General features: G+C 48.0%; 1 protein-coding gene across 5 annotated transcripts in view; it reads right to left on the bottom strand.

Moving 5' to 3' along the window:
• The window catches only part of abch1 (ATP-binding cassette, sub-family H, member 1), a 110,893-nt gene that overhangs the window by 49,617 nt on the left and 37,030 nt on the right, over positions 1-24,246 (bottom strand). For 2 of the 5 annotated variants that reach the window (XM_038807643.1, XM_038807652.1), the window contains exons 2-8: positions 22,634-22,777; positions 20,998-21,157; positions 19,362-19,516; positions 16,609-16,716; positions 9,120-9,213; positions 4,095-4,169; positions 3,839-4,001 (exon numbers count right to left, since the gene is read on the bottom strand). In XM_038807643.1, coding sequence (XP_038663571.1) covers positions 3,839-4,001; positions 4,095-4,169; positions 9,120-9,213; positions 16,609-16,716; positions 19,362-19,516; positions 20,998-21,157; positions 22,634-22,755 — 877 coding nt within the window. In that variant the 5' untranslated portion in view covers positions 22,756-22,777. The remainder of the gene's footprint in view (positions 1-3,838; positions 4,002-4,094; positions 4,170-9,119; positions 9,214-16,608; positions 16,717-19,361; positions 19,517-20,997; positions 21,158-22,633; positions 22,778-24,246) is intronic. The other 3 variants (XM_038807669.1, XM_038807661.1, XM_038807678.1) reach the window with 2 other exon arrangements.

The raw sequence follows: 24,246 nt of genomic DNA, 5'->3' as shown, positions 1-24,246 counted from the left end.
GATTACCCTAAGATGGGTCTCCTGTAACAATGCCACGTCCACTTTCAATCCCCTCAAATGCGCGAACACGCGTGCCCTCTTAACCGGCCCATTTAGCCCTCTTACGTTCCACGTGATCAACCTGGGTCGGGGGGCTTCACATCTCCATCTCCCACCAGTACAAATGCAAACTAACTTACAAAAAAAAACACGGCAGCTCCAGGATCGATACAGAAGGCATTACAAATATAGTCCAAAAACAAAAACATTTTTAAGGTGAACACTGCAGCAAAGTTCAAACACCTCAGTCCCCTGCCAGCCCTTTCCTTCTGGCTGTGTCCATCGCTACTTCAGATGGACTGGTCCACAGAACCAAATCCACAGAAATGTGGTTGACTCTTAAATTCTCTCAGGGATGGGCAATAAATGCTGGGCCAGCCAGCGACATCTACATCCCATGGTTGAATAAAGAAAGAAACTGTAAATGTCAATGTGTGATCCACTCCACATGTGAATGTCAATGGTGGCGATTCACTGTAGCGTCATGCCCTACACACATCCTGCTATTCCAGGATAAGAAGATAGCCCCTAAACGGGGTTCACTCCGGGCACTGAGCAGAACAAATGATGCTCGCAGCCTGAGCACTGACGTAAGGGCATGAACCAGGTTAGCATATTTAAAGAAGCATTTAAATATGCTTGGTCAGTTTAAAGCTGGATGCTCCGATATCCCCCCTCCCCCCTGCTGAGAATCCAGCCCCTGATGTGATGACCACGCCAGTGTTGTTCAGAGGGCATCGGAGCCCCATGTGGTTGGGACATGACAGGGCAGTGCCCTAGATCTGGCCCCTTGCACCCTGGCACACAGGCATTCACAACCTGGCACTGTCAAGGAGTGGGCCTGAAAGGCATATGGTGTGGAAGGGGAGGTGCATGAAGTGGGGTGGAGGGGGTTGATGCCGGTGAGGATGGTAGGGGGGTGGACACTTGGGGTGGAGGGGGTTGATGCCGGTGAGGATGGTAGGGGGGTGGGCACTTGGGGTGGAGGGGGTTGATGCCGGTGAGGATGGTAGGGGAGTGGGCACTTGGGGTGGAGGGGGTTGATGCCGGTGAGGATGGTAGGGGGGTGGGCACTGAAGCCCTTGGGGGGGGGGAGGGCGGGGGGGGGGGGGGGGGGGGGGGGGGGGCGGGGGGGCGGCAACTCATTGAAGCCCTGATGCCGGTGATGCTGTGGGAGCGGCGGTGGCGGGAGAGGGGGGTGGGGGCACCTTTACTGTCAACGATCTCTGTGAAGTCAGGTTTGCTGGCGCGTTTCAATGCCAGTGCAAAAGTCGCCTCCTCCTAAAGGTTTTCTAAGTGTGGGCGGACTGCAACCTGAATCACACTCATCCCACCTTACCATCGCGGGAATCGCACCTTGCTTCCCATGAATTTCTTGGCAGAATTCCACCCAGTGTGTGATCCACTGCATTATGTGACTTTACTGCGGACCCAGGTATCATCTCAAAATTACAACTGAAACATTGAATTTTCATAAACCCTACTTTGTTGAGATCTGGAAGCAGAGATTTTTAAAAAAAATCTCCCCTTCCCAGTTGAGGATGATACTGCCTCCCTGATCACTGTTCCTGCTTAGGGATCAACCAGACTCTGCACTGTAACAGGATGTTTGGCACTGGAGGGTGTTAATTCATAGGATTCATATGGATACGGAAAACTTGAAGCATCTTAATTCATCCATATAGACCCTATTCACTCCATCAGCCCACCGACCCCCTCTTCTTGCTGCATCTCATTGCTTCTTCAATGATTGCAGGGTGTCTGCCTCCCTCACCCTACCCAGGGGCCCATTCCAAATGTCGATCATTCTCTGCATGAAGAAGAGTTGATTCAATCCTATACCAGTGAAAGCATGAAGCTTGCTCCCACTGTATGGTTTGAAGTAATATTCTATACTGTTTCCATACTTTTACTACATTGCTATATTTCCATCAGATCATCAGCATTTGTATCTATTCCTGAACAACCCAAGTGTTCCAGCCTTCTCTCCGTTCTAAGGAACCCTGACATTAGGAATCAATCTTGTTGCTCCTCTCTGGCCTGCTTCCAGTCTCTCTTGTTTTTTGGCGACTAGATGCAATATTCCAGGTGTGTTGTGATCTTGCTCTAAGGTTCAATGATAACCTGGTCTGTCTGGTATTCCTGGTTTTGGGTGTGTTGTTTAACACTCCAACAACCTTGCTGAATTAGTCTACTGAAAGTTCCAAGTTTCTTTCAACATAATTCTGATTGATTTCAACCTCATTCTTGGAGCAAGTGGCATCCATTTTACCATCTCTCTGCTTGCCGGATTTTAAATTTCACTTGTCAACTTTCTTTACCTTTTTGTTTCCCATTCTCTGTGAACAGAGACATTCGATTCATCTGCAAATTTGAGAAATTTGTGTTTTTTTCTGAACTTAAGTCATTGTTGTCAATGAGAATCAGAAATTCTCCCAATATTGACCCCAAGAGACCACCAGTTACTCCTGTCATTGTTTTTTTAATATTTAAATTTAGAGTACCCAATTCATTTTTTCTAATTAAGGGGCAATTTAGCGTGGCCAATTCACCTAGTCTGCACATCTTTGGGTTGTGGGGGCAAAACCCACGCTAAACACGGCAAGAATGTACAAATTCCACACGGACAGTGACCCACAGCCGGGATCGAACCTGGGACCTCGGCGCCATGAGGCTGCAGTGCTAACCCATTGCACCACCGTGCTGCTCTTCCTCCTGCCATTGTGGCATTATCCTTCAAAATAGTACATACCTGTTGTTTAACAAATGCCTTTGGGCTGTCTAAAGTTTTTTTTTTATAAATTTAGAGTTCCCAATTCATTTTTTTCCCAATTAAGGGGCAATTTAGCCTGGCCAATCCACCTAACCTGCACATCTTTGGGTTGTGGGGGCGAAACCCACACAGACATGAGAAGAATGTCCACGAGAAAACGCGACACGGACAATGATCCGGAGCCGGGATTCAAACCTGGGCCCTCAGCGCCTTAGGCAGCAATGCTAACCACTGCGCCACGTGCCGACCTTGCAGCTGTCTAAGGTTCATCAGGCAGGACTGTCGAAAGTCAGGTTCACTGCTGCTCAGTCATTTACTGATGTACAAACAATCCTCAAATTTACTCCTGAAAGTCACTCCATTAAAAAATGAAATGGAAGTTAGATTAATGGACTCGTAATGGTCTATTTGAAAGCAATATCCTATTGCTTTCAATCTATGGCCTTCCCTAATGACTATCTCACAATGATTGTTAACTCTTTACAAACCATCTTTTTCACCTTTTAGTATTCTGAGGTAAAAACACAGCACCCGGGATAGGTCTGAAACACTTTCAGCTTGTGTGAAACCCTATCATTTATATCTAAGTTTTGAATTTTGCCTTTGAACACTTCTTTAAAGTAAGGCACATTGCTTATATTGTGTCCCATTTGGAATACAGTGAAACAGCATATAAATTAGGAGAGAAGGGTGAAAAGAATGAAAAATCCTCTGAAGAAAAAGAGACAGGCACATAGAGGTTAAATCAGTTAGCTCTCCCCCTCAAAGGGGAAATTCAGCCTATGGTCATCTGGGATTGTGGCAACTTTACCTTTGTGAGAGATTCTGACAGATTGCGAGGAAGAGAACGGAAGAGCGTGAGAATCAATGAAGGAATGTGAGAGAGTGTGAGAGTGACAGAGAGTGTGAGAGTGATAGAGAGATAGAGATAGAAGGAAAATAAGGAAAGACAAAAGAAAGAACGGATGAGAAAGGGAGTGTGAGAGACAGCCAGAGTGAGCAGCAAACAAGAGTTTTATATCTCACTTCTGAATTCAGGTTTATTTTGCATGCCTTCCTGAAGAATTATTGGAATTTCCTCATCTTTTTCCCGGAGGTTCCTGTCCCTTCTTTCACAGACAGCAGAGGTGAATTTTGTAGATAACTGATCTGAAGCATGACACAGTTTTAGGAACACCTTCTCCAAGGTCTGGAATAAATAACAGCAAACATAAAAAATAAATCAAAGTGTTAATGTGCAATTCACATAATGGCAATGAAATGATGAACCATAATGACTTACTGATACATTGTGGGACCTTATCAACTCATCAGGTGGAGCCTCTGCAAGTAGATTACCATCCCTCATTAACCCAACCTGAGTGATAGAAGGAATATTTCAGTAAATGATACAAGTGCAGAATTTATTTGAGGTACTTCAGGGTTAGAAAGCAGAAGTGTACCTGAGGCAATCCACAAGGAGGTAGGGCCAAAAGAAACCCTGTACCCTGTATTCGCTGTACATGGATTCCCCGTCATCAGAATATCATTGGTTGAAGAAATGCTAAAGAGAGGAGAGACCCTTATCCAGGGGGATCAAAGGCAGGGAAGAACGGGATATGAAGGAAAACCAGAAATTCTCCAACATCTTTCAGTAACAGCTTTGTAACAAAGCTCACAGAACTCTGGAAATAATTTACTTTGCTTGGTTAGAGAACATGAGTGGCACATGGATTCAACATTTCAAAACCACCAGCAAAAGTGGAGTAAATTAATGAACAAGGAAGATGTTTGTAGTGGTTGGGAGCCAATCATCTCAGTCCCAGGACATCACTGCAAGAGTTCCTCAGAGGAATGACCTCAACCCAACCATCTTCAGCTTCTTCATCAATGACCTTCCTTCCATTAGAAGGTAAGAAGTGGTGGTATTCACTGAAATATAATACACAGCACCACTTTGAACACTTCAGACACCTCTGCTGTCTATATGCAGCAAGACCTGGACAACATTCAGGCTTGGGATGAATGTAGCAAATTCCATCCACACCACTCAAGTGGCAGGCAATGACCATTTCCAAAAAGAGACAATCTAACTATCCCTTGACACTCAGTCACGTTACCATTAGCAAATACATCACCCCCTGACTCCCCAAAGCCTGTGCACCATCTACAAGGCACAAGTCAGGCATGTAATGGAATACTCTCCACTTGCCTGGATGAGTGCAGCTCCAACAACACTCAAGAAGTTCAACACCATCCAGGACAAAGCAGCCCATTTGATTGGCATCCCATCCACTACCATAAACATTCACACCCTCCATCACTGATGCACAATGGCAGCCATGTGTACCATCTACAAGATACACTGCAGGAACTCACCAAGACTCCTTAAGCAGCATTTCCCAAACCCACAACCACTATCATCTAGAAGGACAAGGCCAGCAGATACATGGGAACATCACCACCTGGTCGTTCCTCTCCAAGTCACTCATCACCCTGACTTGGAAATATATCGGACGTTCCTTCACTGCCACTGGGTCAAAATCCTGGAACTCCCTCCCTAACAGCACATTAGGTGTACCTACACCACATGGACTGCAGTGGTTCAAGAAGGCAGCTCACCACCACCTTCCCAAGGGGCAATTAGGGATGGGAAATAAATGCTGGACTGGCCAATGTGCTCACAACCTGAATAAATATGTTAAAAATCAATCAAAATGAAATTGGTCTGCATGGTTTTATCATATTGTTTATGAATTGTTCGTATAAGAAATTCAAGTTGAAGTGGAAAGTGGCTCACCTCAGTCAGAATAATCAATAAAGCGGCAATCAGCAAAAGGGAAGAAACCTGACTGGAACAACCTGCTCAATTACATCGAGGAATTCACACCCCAAACGTGGAACCTATCCCGGGAACAGAGAGGTTCTGGCAGAAACAGAGAGGTCCTCCCGGGAGCAGATTCCCACCCCTTACTCGGGACGAAGTCCCGCCTTAGAGAGCTGCTGACCAAGCAGCGACAGCACTGCAATGGACAGAAGAGGGAGTTAAAGAAGACACCAGAGACTCAGTCAGGGACTGGAGGCCCAGGTTAGTTCAAGGGGTCCCAGGGCAAGGATGGTAGGGAAGGCCTGGAGTGAGGGGAAAGGGGGGAGTGTGAGGGGCCGATTGGGGTTTCAGGGGAGAACCTGATTTTATAAAGGGGCTGTAGAAGGAGACAATCCCCACCCCTTGACTTCCTGCCTGAGATGTAACTTTGTTGTTTTTCAACCTTCCCAGAGGTGAAATCTTCCTGCCAGTCTGAAAATTGAGGCTGGCCAGATTACCTTCATGTGACTATTAATTGGCCATCTAAGGGCACAATTGGAGCAAGGCTGAGCTTTCTATCTGAGGCATTACCTACCCCAATGTAAAATCGGAGCGGGTGGGAACCTGGAGGGACCCCCCCCCCCCCCCCCCCCCCCCGCCTCTCCCCTCAGCTAAAAAAACGCTGGTGGGGGTGCGTGAAATTTTGACCCATGGAGTCTATCCCAGGATCACCTCAACTTGCAAAAAGCAGAGGGCAGCACGGTGGCGCAGTGGTAGCACTGCAGTCTCATGGCGCCAAGGCCCCAGGTTCGATCCCGGCTCTGGGTCACTGCCCGTGTGGAGTTTGCTCATTCTTCCCGTGTTTGTGTGGGTTTCGCCCCCACAACCCAAAGATGTGCAGGCTAGGTGGATTGAACATGCTAAATTGTCCCTTACTTGGAAAATATGAATTGGGTACACTAAATTTATTTTTAAAACTTGCAAAATGCTTTAAACAAAATTTCATATAAAAGGCAAATTTTCAAATTAGTTCTTTTTTTTTAAAACGCATTTTATTCAAACTTGTATCAATGTAGGTTACAACAATTAAACACTCCGGGAAACATTGTTCCCAACAATCAACTATACAGTCCCCCCCTGCGATGAATAGCTCCTCAAACGCGGTCACAAAACATCCCCCACCTTTTCTCGAACTCCCCTGCTGAGTCCCTTAACTCATGCTTTATCTTCTCCAACTGCAGGAAGTCGTACAGACCACCCAACCATACTGCCACCCCCGGTGGCGATGCCGACCGGCACCCCAGCAAAATTCAATGCCGTGCAATCAGGGAGGCGAAGGCCATGACATCGGCCTTCCTCCTCTCCGAAACCCCAAATATCGCCACCAAAGGGTCCGGCTCCACTCCCTCCTCCACTATCCTGGCTAAGATCGCAAACACTCCCGCCCAGAATCTTCCCAATTTTGTCGCAACCCCAAAACATGTGCGCATGATTCGCTGGCGTCCGCCCACACCTCTCACACTCATCTGCTACGCCCTAAAAGAACCCACTCATTCTCGCCCGAGTCATATGCACCCTGTGCACCACCTTAAGCTGTATCAGTGATGTACCATCGATTGCACGCGAGGCGAGCGATTTACCAAAGTCTGGCTTTAATTGACTAGAACACAGCTCTGCGATCGTCTACAGTGGAAAGGGACGATCGTCAGGCGTCTGGGCATTTATACCTCGTTAATAGAGGCGTGGTTAACTCAGCCTCTCGGCCAATCGGTCGAGAGGCACATGACCGACCAGGGCCAATGGTAAGCCGACGTTCTGGCCCAATGGCAGACGAGTATGCAGATCATATCACCACAATCAGGCTCATCCTTGCACAAGAGGAGGTCCCGTTTACCCTTCGCAGTGCCTCACTCCATACTCCCCAATTGACCTCCATTCCCAACTCCACTTCCCATTTCTTCTTGATCTTCACCACCCGCTCGCCTCCCTGCTCCCCCAGCCACTTGTATATTTTCCCAATTTTTCCCTCTCCTTCCACATCCGGAAGCAGCAGTCGCTCCAGCAGGGTGTATCCCGGCAATCTAGGAAACCCCTTCCAGACCTTTTGTGTAAAGTCTCTAACCTGTAGATACCTGAACCACCTTGGCAGCTCTACCCTCTCCCTTAGCTCCTCCAGATTGGCGAGCTCTTCCTCCTAATACAAATCCCTCACCTTGACCAGCCCCACTTCCCTCCACCTCCTGAATACACTATCCATTACCCCCGGCTCAACCCCATGATTCCCGCACAGCGACATTAGCACCGACATCCCTTCCACCCTAAAATGCCTCCTCAGCTGATTCCATATCTTCACCGTGGACTGCACCACTGGGCTCCCTGAATACCTACTCAGAGCCATTGGCAACACTGCCATCACCATAGCCCTCAAACTAGACCCCTTACAAGATTCCTCCTCCATCCTAACCCACTCTACCCCTTCTCCTTCCAACACCGCCGCATCTTGCCCACATTCGCCACCCAATAATAATGAAGCAAGTTTGGCAACGCCCCCCCCCCCCCCCCCCCGCTGCCTCTGCCTCTGGAGCAGGGTCCTCCCCACCCTCGGCACCTTCCCTGCCCATACAAAGTCAGAAATGATTGTGCCCACTTTCTGAAAAAAGGCCTTTGGTCTAAAGATCGGGAGAGCCTGAAAGATAAACAAGAACCTCGGCAGAATATTCATTTTCACCACTTGCACCCTCCCCGCCAACATTAAGTGCAGTGTATCCCACTTCTTAAAATCCTCCCTGGCCTCCTCCACCCGGGGTGTTTATTTGCTGTCACCTACTTTGATACAAGTTAAGTTCCACTTATGGAGCCCCGTCCATTCCCTCGCTACCTGAATCCCCACCCTAACCCTAACCCTAATCCTGTCCCTCGCTACTGTAAATGGCATCCCCCCTAAATTAGCCCGCTGTGCCAGCTCATTCACCGGGAATACCTCGCATTTCCCTACATTCAGCTTGTATCCCGAGAACCCTCCAACTTCCCCAACAGGCCCGTAATCCTTCCCATACTCTCCAACGGATCCAAAACATACAGCAGGAGGTCATCGGCATAGAGCGATACCTGATGCTCCCTCTGTCCAAATTAGTTCTAAGTTCTGGGGATTCAATGCGATTGGAGAAGAGATTGGGAAAAAGAATATAAAATAATAAAGAATTATTTGAGTGGTTTGAGTCGAAGTGGTGGGGGGGTGGGGTGAAGAGTGAGAATGAGTGTGATCTAACAACACTCTTTTTGGGGGCTTTTGGGACATGGCCGGTAAATTGCCCCCATTGTCTGCTTAGAAATGAGCAATTTCACCCCCTCCAGAAATTTCTGCACAGCTGTCCCAGATCTCCCTCACACACATACACATTTTTCAGTATATATATATACATACATGGAATAAGTTTATTCAGTTATACGTTTTGGCAATTCTAATTAAATCTTCACATAAACGTAAGCACATTGTCAAAAAGTGAGAAAGACAAATCCTACCATGTGTGCTTGGCTTGCTTCCTCGATATAATGAGTTGTTATGATCACTGATACCTTTCGATCTTTTACCACATCTATCAGATGTTGCCAGATCCTCCAAGCATAAAAGGGAAAAGTTAATAATTCTGCCAAGTACATCCATTAATAATTTGTAACATTTCTTCATACTTGATAATGAACAACTGAACTATTAGAGACAGCATTTTCAATTCGAAATTCCAGGATCCAATTTCTACAGTAAGTCTCGTCCATTCCTAACTGGGAAAATAATGATGTTGTAAAGGAGTTCTCTCCTTTCCTAAGTTTTGGCACCTATTATTTTCCAATACACTGCCAGTTTTCTGCAAAACCTGTGTGCCAACAGTGACTGTCCGAGTATATTGTCTGATGGGATCTCGCTTGCTCATCAATTAAATCACCTCAACCGGTGAAAGCAATGCGATTTCTTCAACTATTTCAATATCCAGGAAATAGGGATGGGAATTTGAACCACCTACTCAATAAAGATTATATTGAAGGTTTCACAGTGTAGTTAATATCAGCCTATTGTGGGGAATAGTGACGCCCCCTGTGGGCTAGCATTCATCACCACAATGACCAGTGCTACAGCAGCTTGGAAAAAGGTACCAACACCAAAAATGACAACTCACAACATCACTGGTCGGCTTGAGATGGTTTTCTCTGGCAGAGTTGTCTACCTTCTCTGCAGAATCAGCACCATTCCATGTTCACAACAAAGGATGTGCCATGCACTCACTGCTTATAGAGAAGGGGTGGGGTTCTCCGTTCCTGACGGGCAATAGGGTTTCCCATTGTGGACTACCCCACGCCGTCGGGAAACGCATGGGGGTGGGTGCACTGCCAGCGCGGCGGAGGATCCCGCCGATGGAGAATCCCGCAGCAGGTCTTTCATTTCAGCAAATAGGAGAGAAAGAGAGACAGACACAAAGAGAGAGCGAGAGAGACAGCCGAAAGAGAAAATGCTGGAAAATCTCAGCAGGTCTGGCAGCATCTGTAGGGACAGAAAAGAGCTAATGTTTCAAGTCCAATGACTCTTTGTCAAAGCTGTCAAAGCTGAGCTGTGTCAAAGAGTCATCGGACTCGAAACGTTAACTCTTTTCTCTCCCTATAGATGCTGCCAGACCTGCTGAGATTTTCCAGCATTTTCTCTTTTGTTTCAGATTCCAGCATCCGCAGTAATTTGTTTATATTTTATAGAGAGACAGAGCGTTCCTTTCACTTCAAAGGTCTAAACGCCTCTGCCCATTCTCTCAGAAAGCATCACGCAGGAACCAATCTCTAACCGTTGTCAGGCAGAACACCGTCCTTGGCCAACCCACTGGTTGCCAGTTAACCAATCAAACTGACTTCCTCCATACCTAGTTCCTAAGATCCACTCATTATCGAGGAATCTGGACCTGGATTCTCCGATTTTGAGGCTTTGTCCGGTGGAAGTGTCTAGTTTTATGACAAAGAAATCCGCGAGGCCCTGATCCTCCAACCAGTGAGGGGCTAGCAGCTGCGTCACGTAAAACACACAGCCTTCACAAAATAAACGCCCGGAGAATTGGCGGGTCCGTGGCCGCACACGGCGACGAACTGCAGCGGTTGCGCCTACAACATGGCGGCACCAGCCGCACGTGGACTCGACCTGCCAGATAGTGCCTCCCTGGACATCCCCCACCAGTCCCCTCAGCCTTATTCCGAAGCCCCCCAGCCGGCGGCATGGCTCCCCCTGACTGTAGTGGCGCTGGACACAATCCGCAGACGCCACGCTGGCTTCACGAAAACTGAGAGCACACGTGTCCCGTGCCGTCAGGAACTCGGCCCATCAGGGTGGGAGCATCGGGAAAGGTCTTCAGATAACGTCCTGAGGCGTGTGGCCTACTCCTCGATGATGCCGTTTTGGAGGGGGCGGAGCATCCGAAAACAGGCGCCGCCCCCGATTCTATATAAATAGGGATTCTCCGCCCAATCGCTGATTATCATATAGGCATCAGGCAACGGAGAATCCGCCCCTGGTTTCTCCCTTCCAAAATACAAATCCTGGGAACACAGTGCGCTGGATTTACCACTCCCCGACGCCGAAATTGCGTTTGGCAAGGGGGCGGAGAATCCCAGATGATGCAAAGATCGGGCGGGGCGGGGGGGGCGCTTTAGCGATCCTCCACCCCCTGAAAGTCGGTGTACTCTAGGAGTGCGCCGCGCCACGTATCCACGGCCTCAGGCCATTGCCTGAGGCCCACCCCGCGATGCTCCATCCCTGGCCGGTCGAGTTCCCGACAGCGTGGAACATGTGTTGTCTCACCCGTCGCGGACTCAGTCCAGCGCCGCCACAGTCGGGGGAGGGACGATCCGCGGGCAGGGGGGGGCCTTCATTCGGGGCTGGGACACTGTGGGAAGGTGGTCCGGGGCACGGGAGCGGCTGAAGGGCGGTACTATTTTAGCATTCCGGGACGGCGGGCTGAGTCCGCCATGAAGCACGGCGCAGCCGATGCAGGCCACTGCCGTGCGCACGCGCGGCCACGGCTCAGGGACGTATCGGCAACTCGAGCTGGGAGTTCTGTGCTGCCTCCCTGCTCGTCCCCGTGGCCATTTTGCGCCAGTATTCCTGGCGTAAAACACCACCGTTTTCACGCCGGAGTGGGGACTTAGTCTCCCAAACGGAGAATCCAGCCCAATGTCTTGACAAGAAGGCTGCTTCAACTTTTGATTCTGCTGCTTAAAGGCACATCCCGATTATGGGTCCACAGACCAAAATGTCATGAAATGGGAACCACAGAAATAAAGAGGGAGCATTCTTACAATCCTACTCCTGCTGCTCTGTCCCACAGCCCCTGCAAATTACCCTCTTCGTGTATTTATCCAGTTCCCCAATCAAAATTAATATTGAATCTGTTTCCACTGCCCTTGAAGCAACCCATCCCTGATCACAACTCACTGCTTAAAATAAATTCTCCTCATCTTCCCTCTAGTTTTAGCATAAAATGTTCTATTTTATTCTACACAATATGGTTCTGCTTTATTCCTGTTTTAAGTGTAAGTGCTGTGTGGCAGTTCGCCAGATGCTGACTCACCCAATTCTATTTCTGACTGGGTATCAGATTCAACTCATCTATTTTAACAGCTACCCCCTTCTAAGTGACAATGTGTTTTATTTATTAGCTCTTTGCACTAAGTGTTGATCACAATTCAACACCTACTCACAGTGGAATATCAATGCTGAGGAGGAGACTTTAAAATAGAGAATCAAATCAGACAGAACTGAGATGTTAAACCCAGAAATCAAGAATTCAGAATGTCCCAGGAAGAATTTGCACACTACTGTGAAGGCACGAGGAAAGCTGAATTCCAACTTAGATATTTCAATATATGTTACAATCCAATCCAAATTTTAAAAATACAAGAGCAAATAGGGCAGCACGGTAGCATAGTGGTTGGCACAGTCGCTTCACAGCTCCAGGGTCCCAGGTACGATTCCGGCTTGGGTCGCTGTCTGTGCGGAGTCTGCACATCCTCCCCGTGTGCGCGTGGGTTTCCTCCGGGTGCTCCGGTTTCCTCCCACAGTCCAAAGAGGTGGAAGTTAGGTGGATTGGCCATCCTAAATTGCCCTTAGTAAATAAACAAAAAAGGAAAAAAAAATACAAGAGCAAAATGCTGCAGAAACGGCAAACCTGAAATAAAAACAGAAAGTCTCAGGAACACTCAGTAGATGAAGCAGCATCGATGGAGAAAGAAACAGAGTTATGGGTGGGATTCTCCCTAACCCGACACGGAAATCGGAATCTGCAATCGGGCGGAGAGTGGATTCCAACGCCGGATCCGGGGCAGGTGCCGGTTTGATGCCAGTTTGCAATGCTCCGCCCCCTCCAAACCGGCGTCATCGGGCTGTGCGCAGTTGCAAGGCCATTGGCACGTCATCGGCCGGCCCACCTGCGACGCTCTGCCCCCGATGGACTGGGTTCTCGACGGCGTGGGCCACGTGCGGTCTCAGCGGTCGGGAACTCGGCGTGCCGTCTGCAGACCGTGTCCAGCGCCGCCACACTCTTCTGTTAGGGCTGGGGAGAGTGGTGGGGGATGGACAGTGCGGTCGGGGTGGGCGGGTGAGGGTTCGAGCATGGCCGGCACCATCATTTCCGGCACAACTGGAGCAGGATGTCAGCTCTGCGCATGCGCAGCCCGGGGCCCGGACATTCACTGGCCGTTTTCCGTGCGCTCCGTGGGTGGTTCACACAACGCCGGTGCTGGCACCTCACCGGAACCAGAATCGGCAAGCTGTCCGTGCCAATTTTCCTGCTGTGAACTACCCGCGAACTCCATTGGCGTCGACACTTAGCCAAGAAAGGAGAATTCCGCCCAATGTTTCTGGTCAATGATCTTTCATGAGAATGGGAAAGGATTAGAGATGTTACAGCTTCTCAGTAAGTACAGGAGCAGAGAAAGGGTAGCAAACTTTCTTCTTGTAAGATGGATTGTATCATCATCATTAACTCTGTTAAGCATCACCTGGTGTGACGTGGCAGAGGCATTCTGGCATGAAAATCTCTGCCGCATTCACTGCAGAGGACGACAGTGGCTGAGAAGGTGCTCGATTCACTGGCCTCTGTTTTCTCTGGGCCTCTCCTCAGCCCGCTGAGATTTACATTTCTGCTTGTCTCTTCCAATGCCCTTCCAAACAGTCAGCCTCCAGAGGTCATGGCCATTAGTGATTGCCTCCCTATTGTCAGTGTCAATATCGGCATTTTCATATCTCACTTGCAGGCATCCTTGCTGTGGAAATATGGATGCCCAGGAGGTAGTGACTCAATGCAGGTGGTCTTTGGGCATACGGCTGTCATCCATCCAATGAATGTGACTGAGCCTGCACAGAAACCATTGGTTTAACAATGAGCGTATGCTGATGAAATTCACATGCTCCAGGTCTCTGAGCTGGTGACCATATCCTGCCAACAGATGCCAAGGAGACATCTGAGACAACAAAGGTGGAAACTGTCCAGCTGTTTCTCCTGCTTGACACATGTTGTCTTGTTTTTCCTGATGTAGAGGAGGACAATGAGGATACTGGTGTTCTCAGTCAGATTGCTGTTGTTCCATACTCTCTCACTCAGTTTAGATATAACAGCTGCAGCTTTTGCAATGTGTGTGTTGATTTCAGCATCAAGTGGCAGATTGCTGGTGATTGTGGAACTTAGATATGTGAAGCTTTCAACAAGTCCAGCATCATATTGTCAATGCTGATAGATAGCGGGAAGGCAACATCCTGGACCATATATTTGCTTGGAGTCAAATGTTGTTTGCTAATTGTTCCTGTAAAGCTTCTTGAGCATTTAGCTTTGTTTTTTTTAAAATAATTTTTATTGAAAAATTTTGAATTTATACAACATCGAACCATAATAAAATACCAACAATACCAATAATGATAGCAATCATAAACATTCGCCCCTCCTCAATGAACACAACATATTATAATTTTTTTATTTTTTTTTTATAAATTTAGATTACCCAATTATTTTTCCAATTAAGGGGCAATTTAGCATGGCCAATCCACCTACTCTGCACATTTTTGGGTTGTGGGGGCGAAACCCACACAGACACGGGGAGAATGTGCAAACTCCACACGGACAGTGACCCAGAGCCGGGATCGAACCTGGGACCTCAGCGCCGTGAGGCGGTTGTGCTAACCACTAGGCCACCGTGCTGCCCCCACAACATATTATAATAAGGAACACCCCCTTTACCCCCCTCTCTCTCCCCCTCTCTCTCCCCCTCTCTCCTCTCCCCCCCTCTCGCCCCTCCTCTCCCCCTCTCCTCTTCCCCCCCTCGCTCTTCCCCCCCCCGCTCTTCCCCCCCGCTCTTCCCCCCCCGCTCTTCCCCCCCCGCTCTCCCCCCCCCGCTCTTCCCCCCCCCGCTCTTCCCCCCCCCCCGCTCTTCCTCCCCCCCCGCTCTTCCTCCCCCCCGCTCTTCCTCCCCCCCCCCCCGCTCTTCCTCCCCCCCCCCCCCCCCCCCCCCCCCCCCCGGGTTGCTGCTGCTATTGACCAAGATACCTATATTTGAGCCAGGAAGTCCAGGAAAGGCTGCCACCGTTTATAGAACCCTTGTATTGATCCTCTCGGGGCAAATTTGACCCTCTCCAATTTTATAAATCCCGCCATGTCACTGATCCAGGTCTCCACACTTGGGGGCCTCGCATCCTTCCACTGCAGCAAGATCCTCCGCCGGGCTACTAGGGACGCAAAGGCCAGGACACAGGCCTCTTTCGCCTCCTGCACTCCCGGCTCCACCGCAACTCCAAAAATCGCGAGTCCCCACCCTGGTTTGACCCTGGATCCCACCACCCTCGACACCGTCCTCGCCACCCCCTTCCAGAATTCTTCCAGTTCTGGGCATGCCCAGAACATATGGGCATGATTCGCTGGACTCCCCGAACACCTGGTGCACCTGTCCTCACACCCAAAAAACCTACTCATCCTAGTCCCGGACATGTGGGCCCGGTGCAGCACCTTAAATTGGATGAGACTATGCCTCGCACATGAAGAGGAAGAGTTGACTCTCTCCAAGGCATCCGCCCAAGTCCCGTCCTCTATCTGCTCCCCAAGTTCCCCCTCCCATTTAGCCTTCAGCTCCTCCACTGACGACTCCTCCACCTCCTGCATTACCTTATAAATGTCAGACACCTTCCCCTCTCCGACCCACACCCCCAAAAGCACTCTGTCCCAATTCCCCCAGGCCCGCAAACCTCCCGCCAATAAACAGGTCCCTCAATTTACTGATGCCCACCCTTTGCCACCCCCTAAATCCCCCATCATTGTTCCCCGGGATGAACCGATGATTTCCACCCAATGGAGCCTCCATCGAGCCCCCTGTTTCCCCCCTATGCCGTCTCCACTGTCCCCAGATTCTTAGGGTCGCCGCCACCACCGGGCTCGTGGCATACCTCTTAGGAGAGAGCGGCAACGGCGCCGTTGCCAAGGCACCCAGGCTCGTACCTCTACATGACGCCATCTCCATTCTATTCCACGCCCCCCCCCCCCCCCCCCCCCCCCCCCCCAGCATTTAGCTTTGTTAAAGTAACTATATAAATGGGCGTTGTTTTTGCTGCCGGTGTAAACATTTAAAATTACTATCAAACTGAATATTTTTTGGGGCTATTTGGAATGTTACCAAGCAACCATCTGTCATAGGGATGACTCCCTCCACCTTCCTGCATCACAGGTTACTTCCCAGGTACACAGACAGCTCCAGTCCTACTGACCCAATGGGAGGGAGTTTTAATGAGTCTCCCAGAGAGAGCTGAGTACAATAGCTGACAAATACATTAACTAGACTCCAAACAAAGCCATTTGCAAAGGGCAGCGTTAAGATGTAATTCGCTACAAATGGTTTCAATTTCTCCCGAAAACGTATACAAGAAAAATTGGAGAAAACTGCCTTTTGGCTTCTCAGTAAAAGTTCTGGGAATAGGCTGGATAATCTGGCCCAGAATTAATACCTGGCTCGTAATACGGGATCCACTCCCACAGTTGGTTCGTCCAATAAGAGGAGCTGAGGCTCCTGGAGCAGAGCAGCTGCCAGAGATATTCGCCGTTTCTGACCACCACTAAAAAAAAAATCAGAGCCCACTGATCAATAAAACAATTTATTATTGTTAATTATAGTGAAGTTCCGACAGAACTCTTTAGAGATAAATGCCAAGGTAAATGGATTCTTACAGCATTGCAGGCAAGTAGCTACATGTTAAAACATAAAACATATTATTGCAGGAAAACTTCCCAACCCTACCACCAAACTCGTTTCCATGGAACTGTCAATGGATTTTCATTTGTTGGTGGCAATTCATTATAATAATAATAATCTTTATTGTCACAAGTAGGCTTACATTAACACTGCAATGAAGTTACTGTGAAAAGCCCCTAGTCGCCACACTCCGGTGCCTGTTCGGGTACACGGAGGGAGAATTCAGAATGTCTAAATTACCTAACAGCACGTCTTTCGGGACTTGTGGGAGGAAACAGGAGCACCCGGAGGAAACCCACGCGGGCACGGGGAGAACATGCAGACTCTACACAGACAGTGACCCAAGCCAGGAATCGAACCTGGGACCCTGGTACTGTCAAGCAACAGTGCTAACCACTGTGCTACCGTGCTGCCCCAACTTCAGTTGGAGAAGTTCTGAATTAATTTTGATATGTAATCTTCCATGTGACGGTGGCACGGTGGTTAGCCCTGCTGCATCACAGCACCAGAGACCCGCATTAATTCTGACCTTGGGTGGCGGTGTGGAGTCTGCACCTTCTCCCCGTGTCTGCGTGGGTTTCTCCCAGGTGCTCCAGTTTCCCCCCACAGTCCAAAGATGTGCAGGTTAGGTAGATTGTCCATGATCAATGTGCAAGGTTACAGGGATAGGGCAGGGGAGTGGGCCTAGGTGGGGTGGTCTTTCAGAGGATCGGTCCGGACTCAAATGGGACAAATCTCCTTCTGTACTGAAGGGATTCTATGGATTTCACACGACACTTTGGAAATCTGACAGCAACTCTGCTTTCCTCACTTTGTAAATATGTGGAACATTAATTTCTGTATTTCTGGGGTCAGAAAATGCATAGATTGACAATAGTTGGGGTGTAAAGTTTTGCATGTTTTGAAATTTGAATGAATGTTTTGGAGATTCAGACAAGAAACATCTTTTTGGTGTCAGACCACTCACATTATTATTGACATGTTCTCTCTCCTATCCACTCAGGGTACTGGTGCTGAACATATTTCCTGCTTCTAGTCACTATTACACTAGAACCAGCTGCTCTGACAGATTTGTTTGGAGTTTCTTCCCAGCAAATTCTCCTCCCTTTCAATGTCTCATCTACCCGATGTAACACTTCAAAGAATGTCTGAGTAGGAGACCTCCCCTCCCCTCCCTATCTACTCTCCCATTCCTTCATTCCAATCCCCTACCCTCCTATCCAAACCCTCTCCCCTCATTTATCTCCCCATCACCCGCCATCCCTTCTCCCCTCCCTCTCCACAGCTTCCCATTCCTTCACCATCTGACATTAAGCATGTGGTTAGCATAAATGCTTCACAGCTCCAGGGTCCCAGGTTCGATTCCCGGCTGGGTCACTGTCTGTGTGGAGTCTGCACGTCCTCCCCGTGTGTGCGTTGGTTTCCTCCGGGTGCTCCGGTTTCCTCCCACAGTCCAAAGATGTGCGGGTCAGGTGGATTGGCCATGCTAAATTGCCCATAGTGTCCTAAAAAAAAGTAAGGTTAAGGGGTGGGGGGTTGTTGGGTTACGGGTATAGGGTGGATACGTGGTTTTGAGTAGGGTGATCATGGCTCGGCACAACATCGAGGGCCGAAGGGCCTGTTCTGTGCTGTACTGTTCTATGTTCTATCTCCTCTTCCTGTCTGTGTCCCCTCACCCAATTCCCCCTATCGTAGAATCAGAAAACCATAGAATTCCTAAAGTGCAGAAGAAGGCCATTCAGCCCATCGAGTCTGAACTGGCCCTCCGAAGGAGCACCTTACATTAGCCCAATTCCCACCCTAACCCCGTAACCCTACCTTTTTTAAAAATAAATTTAGATTACACAATTATTTTTACCAATTAAGGGGCAATTTAGTGTGGCCAATCAACCTACCCTGCACATCTTTAGGTTGTGGGGGCGAAACCCATGCAAACACGGGGAGAATGTGCAAAGTCTACACGGACAGTGACCCAGAGCCGGGATCGATCTTGGGACCTCGGCGCCGTGAGGCAGCAGTGCTAACCACTGAACCACCGTGCTGCCTCCGTGCTATCCTTCTCACCTCAGCCAACTCCCCCCACCTATCCCTCTCCCCTCACTAGGCTCCCCCTCCTATCCCTCTCCTCTTGCCCAGTTCCTCCTACTCCTCTCCCCTCACTCACCCCTCTCTCCACTTTGGCCCGCTCTCCTTCCCCCGCCCAGGTGTAATTGAGATTTTCTGGGTGTTGTCTTTTCTTGTTTTTCATTCTGAGAGTGAAGGCAGAAAAGGTTTGGGTGGGTGGAGCGTTTATCATTTCAATCCCTTGCTCCCTGGGATCCTATTTAAAAGTCATTGGATATGGATGAAACTTCATAGAAACCACAATTCTCACAAAATTAGGTTGAGCCTCTTAATTGGATGTGACAGAATGGGAACAGGTTGGAGATGGAGGTGTGACAGGAACAATCCTTCCTCAGAATCTGCTTCCTCTTTGATTCATGTAGTTTAGCATAAAAACACACATACCTCAGGTGCTTAACAAGTTGATTCTTGTCAGGAAGATTGAGAAAGTTGATGAGGAACGAGAGACGAGTTTCTATGTCTTTTCTGATAAGACCATGTATTCTTCCAAAGAACCAGAATGTGTCCTTAATGCTAAATTCATTGTATAATGCTAATTCCTGTTTGATTTCAACCAAAATGAGTATTTATTGATGTTACACAGGAGCAATATACAGCAAATAAACCTTCACTCAGTTTCATAGACTTATACACTGATCAGTACGGCCCGCACCAAAGGGGGCCATTCAACCCATTCCACTTGCACCAGCTCTGTTGGAGAGTAATCCAGTTAATTCCAAACACCCACTGTCCCTATACCTGCAATCTTTTCCATTTTTGAGTATTTATCCGATTTTCTTTTGAAGGTTCTACCACTGAATATTCACCCATCTGAATAGGCAGTCAATCCAAAACTTATGCACTCCAGGGGAGATTTTCTGGCCATTCCTGTCAGCGGGATCTTCTGGTCCCGCCAATAGTGACTCCCCCCCCCCCCCCCCCCCCCCCCCCCCCCCGCCCCCCGGCTCCTCGCCCAAAACACTCCCTGCCACGGGTTCCCCAGCAGCAGAGGGTGAGAAAAATGGGCAACTCCGTTGGAAGATCATGCCGACAGCAAATGGTGGGCACCTACTCCGTCGGGAAACATGTTGCGGGAAGGGGCAAAAATCCCACCCTCCATGTGCCGTCACTGGTTCTTCTGCCCAACATCTCAAATCTGTGCCCTTTGATTGTGGGGTGATACCCACGCAGGCACGGGGAGAATGTGCAAACTCCACATGGACAGAGACCCGGGGCCGGGATCGAACCCGGGTCCTCAGCGTCGTGAGGCAGCAGTGCTAACCACTGAGCCACCGTGCCGCCCTCTCAAACTATTCTGCCACCTTCAATGATTTATGCACTTGTACATCCAGATCCCTCAACTCCTGTGTCCCTTTGGAGTTGTAGCCTTGATTTCAAATTGTTTCACCGTGTGCTTCCTACTAAAATGAATCACTTTCCATTTCTCCACATCGAACTTCATCTGCCACCTGTCCGCCCATTTCACCAACTTGTCTATGTCCTTTTGAATCTCTACACTGACCTCTTCATAGTTTACAATGTTTCTGAATTGTCTTCAAATGTTTTAATTGTTCCCTGTACACCAGGGTCCAGGTCAGTAATATATATCAGGAAGGGCATAGGTCCCAACACCGACTCCTGGGGATCTCGACTACACACCTTCCTCCAAACTAAAAAAAATCCATTAACCAACATTCTGTTTCCTGTCACTCAGCCATTTCATATCCATGTTGCTAATATCCCTTTTATTTCATCACCTATAACTTTGTTCACAAGTCTGTTGTGCAGCACTGTATCAATGTATTTTGAAGGTCCATATATACTCTATAACCCACATCAACAGCATTACCCTCATCAGCCCTCTTGATTGTTACCTCTTCAAAGAACTCAAGCAAGTTAGTTAAATATGGTTTTCCCTGAAGAAATTCATGGCAACAGCCTGTGAAGAAAACTTTCCACATCAGAATATAAAACTGTAGGTTGTCTGAGCCACTGAAAACAATAATCTTTGCAAAGTCTAAAGATACATGAAAGTTTGTACCTGAGGCATATATCCCACCATCCTGCCTGGTACCTCATGTCCCGGGAATGCTGGAGGTTTTCCTAGGACTGTCATTGTTCCCTTTGAGATGCGTAATCTCCCCAAAGCACAACGCAAAAATGTTGTTTTCCCACAGCCACTTGGACCCAGCAGCCCGTATCTGCGTGAAACAAATATATCAATGCACACACTTCTTACACATTCTGCACTTCGCTGCTAACTCACTAGAGTACAGGACACTGGGGTAGCACGGTGGCACAGTGGTTAGCACTGCGGCTTCATGGTCCCAGGTTTGATCCAGGCTCTGGGTCACTGTCCGTGTGGAGTTTGCACATTCTCCCCGTGTTTGCGTGGGTTTCGCCCCCACAACCCAAAGATGTGCAGAGTAGGTGGATTGGCCACGCTAAATTTACCCTTAATTGGAAAAAATGAATTGGGTACTCTAAATTTATAAAAAAAAGATTTAAAATTATTTTTTTAAAAAGAGTACGGGACACTGTTCACGATAACCTTATGGCCTTTGTCTCTTTCTGTATCAAGAAGTTTAAATAAGGCATCACCAAACTTTCTCTCTGCTCCTTAACATTGGAAACGCTGCAAAATTAAATAAACACAGCTCGAAGGAGGGACAGCTTCCACCTCATTTTGACAAATCTTCAGCTGTAAAAAGGGGAAAAAACTATCAATATTAGATAGATAGAGAAATACAGCACAGAACAGGCCCTTCGGCCCACGATGTTGTGCCAAACTTTTGTCCTAGGTTAATCATAGAATTTTGGACAATTTTTCATGGCCAATCCACCCAACCTGCACATCTTTGGACTGTGGGAGGAAACCGGAGTACCCGGAGGAAACCCACGCAGTCACGGGGAGGATGTGCAGACTCCACACGGACAGTGACCCAAGTTGAAATCGAACTTGGGACCCTGGAGCTGTGAAGCAATTGTGCTATCCACAATGCTACCGTGCTGCCCTTAAGAAGTTAACCTACACTCCATTATTCTACCCTAATCCATGTACCTATCCAATAGCCGCTTGAAGGTCCCTAACTTTTCCGACTCAACTACTTCCACAGGCAGTGCATTCCATGCCCCCACTACTCTCTGGGTAAAGAACCTACCTCTGACATCCCCTCTATATGTTCCACCATTTATCTTAAATTTATGTCCCCTTGTAATGGTGTGTTCCACCCGGGGAAAAAGTCTCTGACTGTCTACTCTATCTATTCCCCTAATCATCTTATAAACCTCTATCAAGTCACCCCTCATCCTTCTCCGTTCTAATGAGAAAAGGCCTAGCCTTTTTGGGCCTTGATTTCCTGTGCTTCCATTTTCCCAAGATTCAGTGACCTCCATATGGGGTTTGGTACGTTACAGTGCCTCAATACCCATCCCAAACAAGTTTTATACTTGGGACTAATGTTTCAGGCACAGACCCAGGGCACGTTGTTCAACCTTTGTGGTGTGGGTTGCCTCCATATTGGAGGCCTATGTGCCTGGGTTCCACCTGTAGAAAAAGGCAGCGTATGAATTTTGAGGCCAGAACGTGTTGGTAAATTAACTGAAATACGTTTCTTAACAAATTTGTGATAATACAAGAACAATCCTTTCAGATATAATCCAGCAGCAATACTTACATCTGCCCCTGCAGCAAAGTGAGGTGTAAATTATTGAGAACATTCAGCTTTCCATAGGACATGCAGACTCCTCGACACTCGATAACAGACTGGTTGATGTCATTGGCTTCATCTGGATACATAATGCCTTGATCAGCAAAACTGCTGAAATAAAAAGGTAGATTTCAGGAGAACTGGAAACAAATTAAAACATATGGAGAGATAGCCTCAATTTCCCGGCAAGCATAAAAATGTATTTTCAATGCAGAGAGTGAACCAAACTTGCACATAGAAGGTCCGGTTGTGAATGATAAATCGTCTCATCACCCAGATCCATAAAGGAGAGTTAACGATCCGACACAATGACCTTGATTGTTTCAATTGTTAGGGCAACTTAACATAGAACATAGAACAGAACAGGCCCTTCAGCCCTCGATGTTGTGCCGAGCAATGATCACCCTACTTAAACCCACGTAACCCGTATCCCAACAATCCCCCCATTAACCTTACACTACGGGAAATTTAGCATGGCCAATCCACCTAACCTGCACATCTTTGGACTGTGGGAGGAAACCGGAGCACCCGGAGGAAACCCACGCACACACGGGGAGGACGTGCAGACTCCACACAGACAGTGACCCAGCCGGGAATCGAACCTGGGACCCTGGAGCTGTGAAGCATTGATGCTAACCACCATGCTACCGTGAGGCCCCCATTCCTTCATTTTCCACACATTCATTGACTCAATGACCAAATGACCTGATGTACAAAGATTATTGTACCGATTACAGGACAACACATCTATCCTCCTACAGTTCCAGAACAACCTGGGTTTGGTGGGAAAGGCTGGAAGATCGGCCATGGTCTTGATGAATGGTGCAGCAGGCTCGAGGGGCAGAATGGCCTCCTCCAGCTCCTATTTCTTATGTTCTTAATTGAAAACCAGTGCATTTACTGTTAAAGAGCCATTGCCATTGTTTGACAAAACCGAAATCCAGCCTACGGCATCAATAGCTAACTTTAATCAGAAGGAAATAGTCAGTGTTACTGCAGTCTCTCTCCTGCACAGCTCCACCCAGTGGTCTTATTGCCTGTTACATATTCTGAAATTTATGCACATTTTCATTTTGTTTCATTTGAGGCGATATCTTCTATTCTCTCACTTCTGCTGTTCCTGCTCCCAGATTTGCAGAACCTATCAAAAACTGCAAACAACCTGCACAACAGGGAGACAATTCCTCAGAAATGTGGAGTAAATTTCAAGTGTTATGTAATGTACTCTTACAAATAAAATATATTTTTTGAAGAAACGATTATCTTGCGGCTTGAACCTACTCCATCTGGAAATATTTGAAACTGATTTAAATATCTGCCTTTGAGAAAGATTCTAGATATGATTTTGTTGGTTGATAATCCTGCATAGGGTTCCCTGAAGAATTTAGCTTCTGGTGTGTCACTGAGGCAAAACATCTGGGCAAACCAGACAAATACTTGCCCAAGAATTGTTTCTTCACACCCAAGATTGAAAATTCAGACTGCGTTCGCAAACAAATCTGTCCAGAAATCACTGGGTGCTGACCATAGTCGTACTTACAAATGCATTTCTCCAACTCCCCATTACCATTCCCAAATCT

The sequence above is a fragment of the Scyliorhinus canicula genome, chromosome 1 (assembly GCF_902713615.1).
Source record: "Scyliorhinus canicula chromosome 1, sScyCan1.1, whole genome shotgun sequence".
NCBI lineage: Eukaryota > Metazoa > Chordata > Chondrichthyes > Carcharhiniformes > Scyliorhinidae > Scyliorhinus > Scyliorhinus canicula.
Note: the sequence above shows the minus strand (reverse complement) of the source record. Positions and strands in the feature narration are given on the sequence as shown.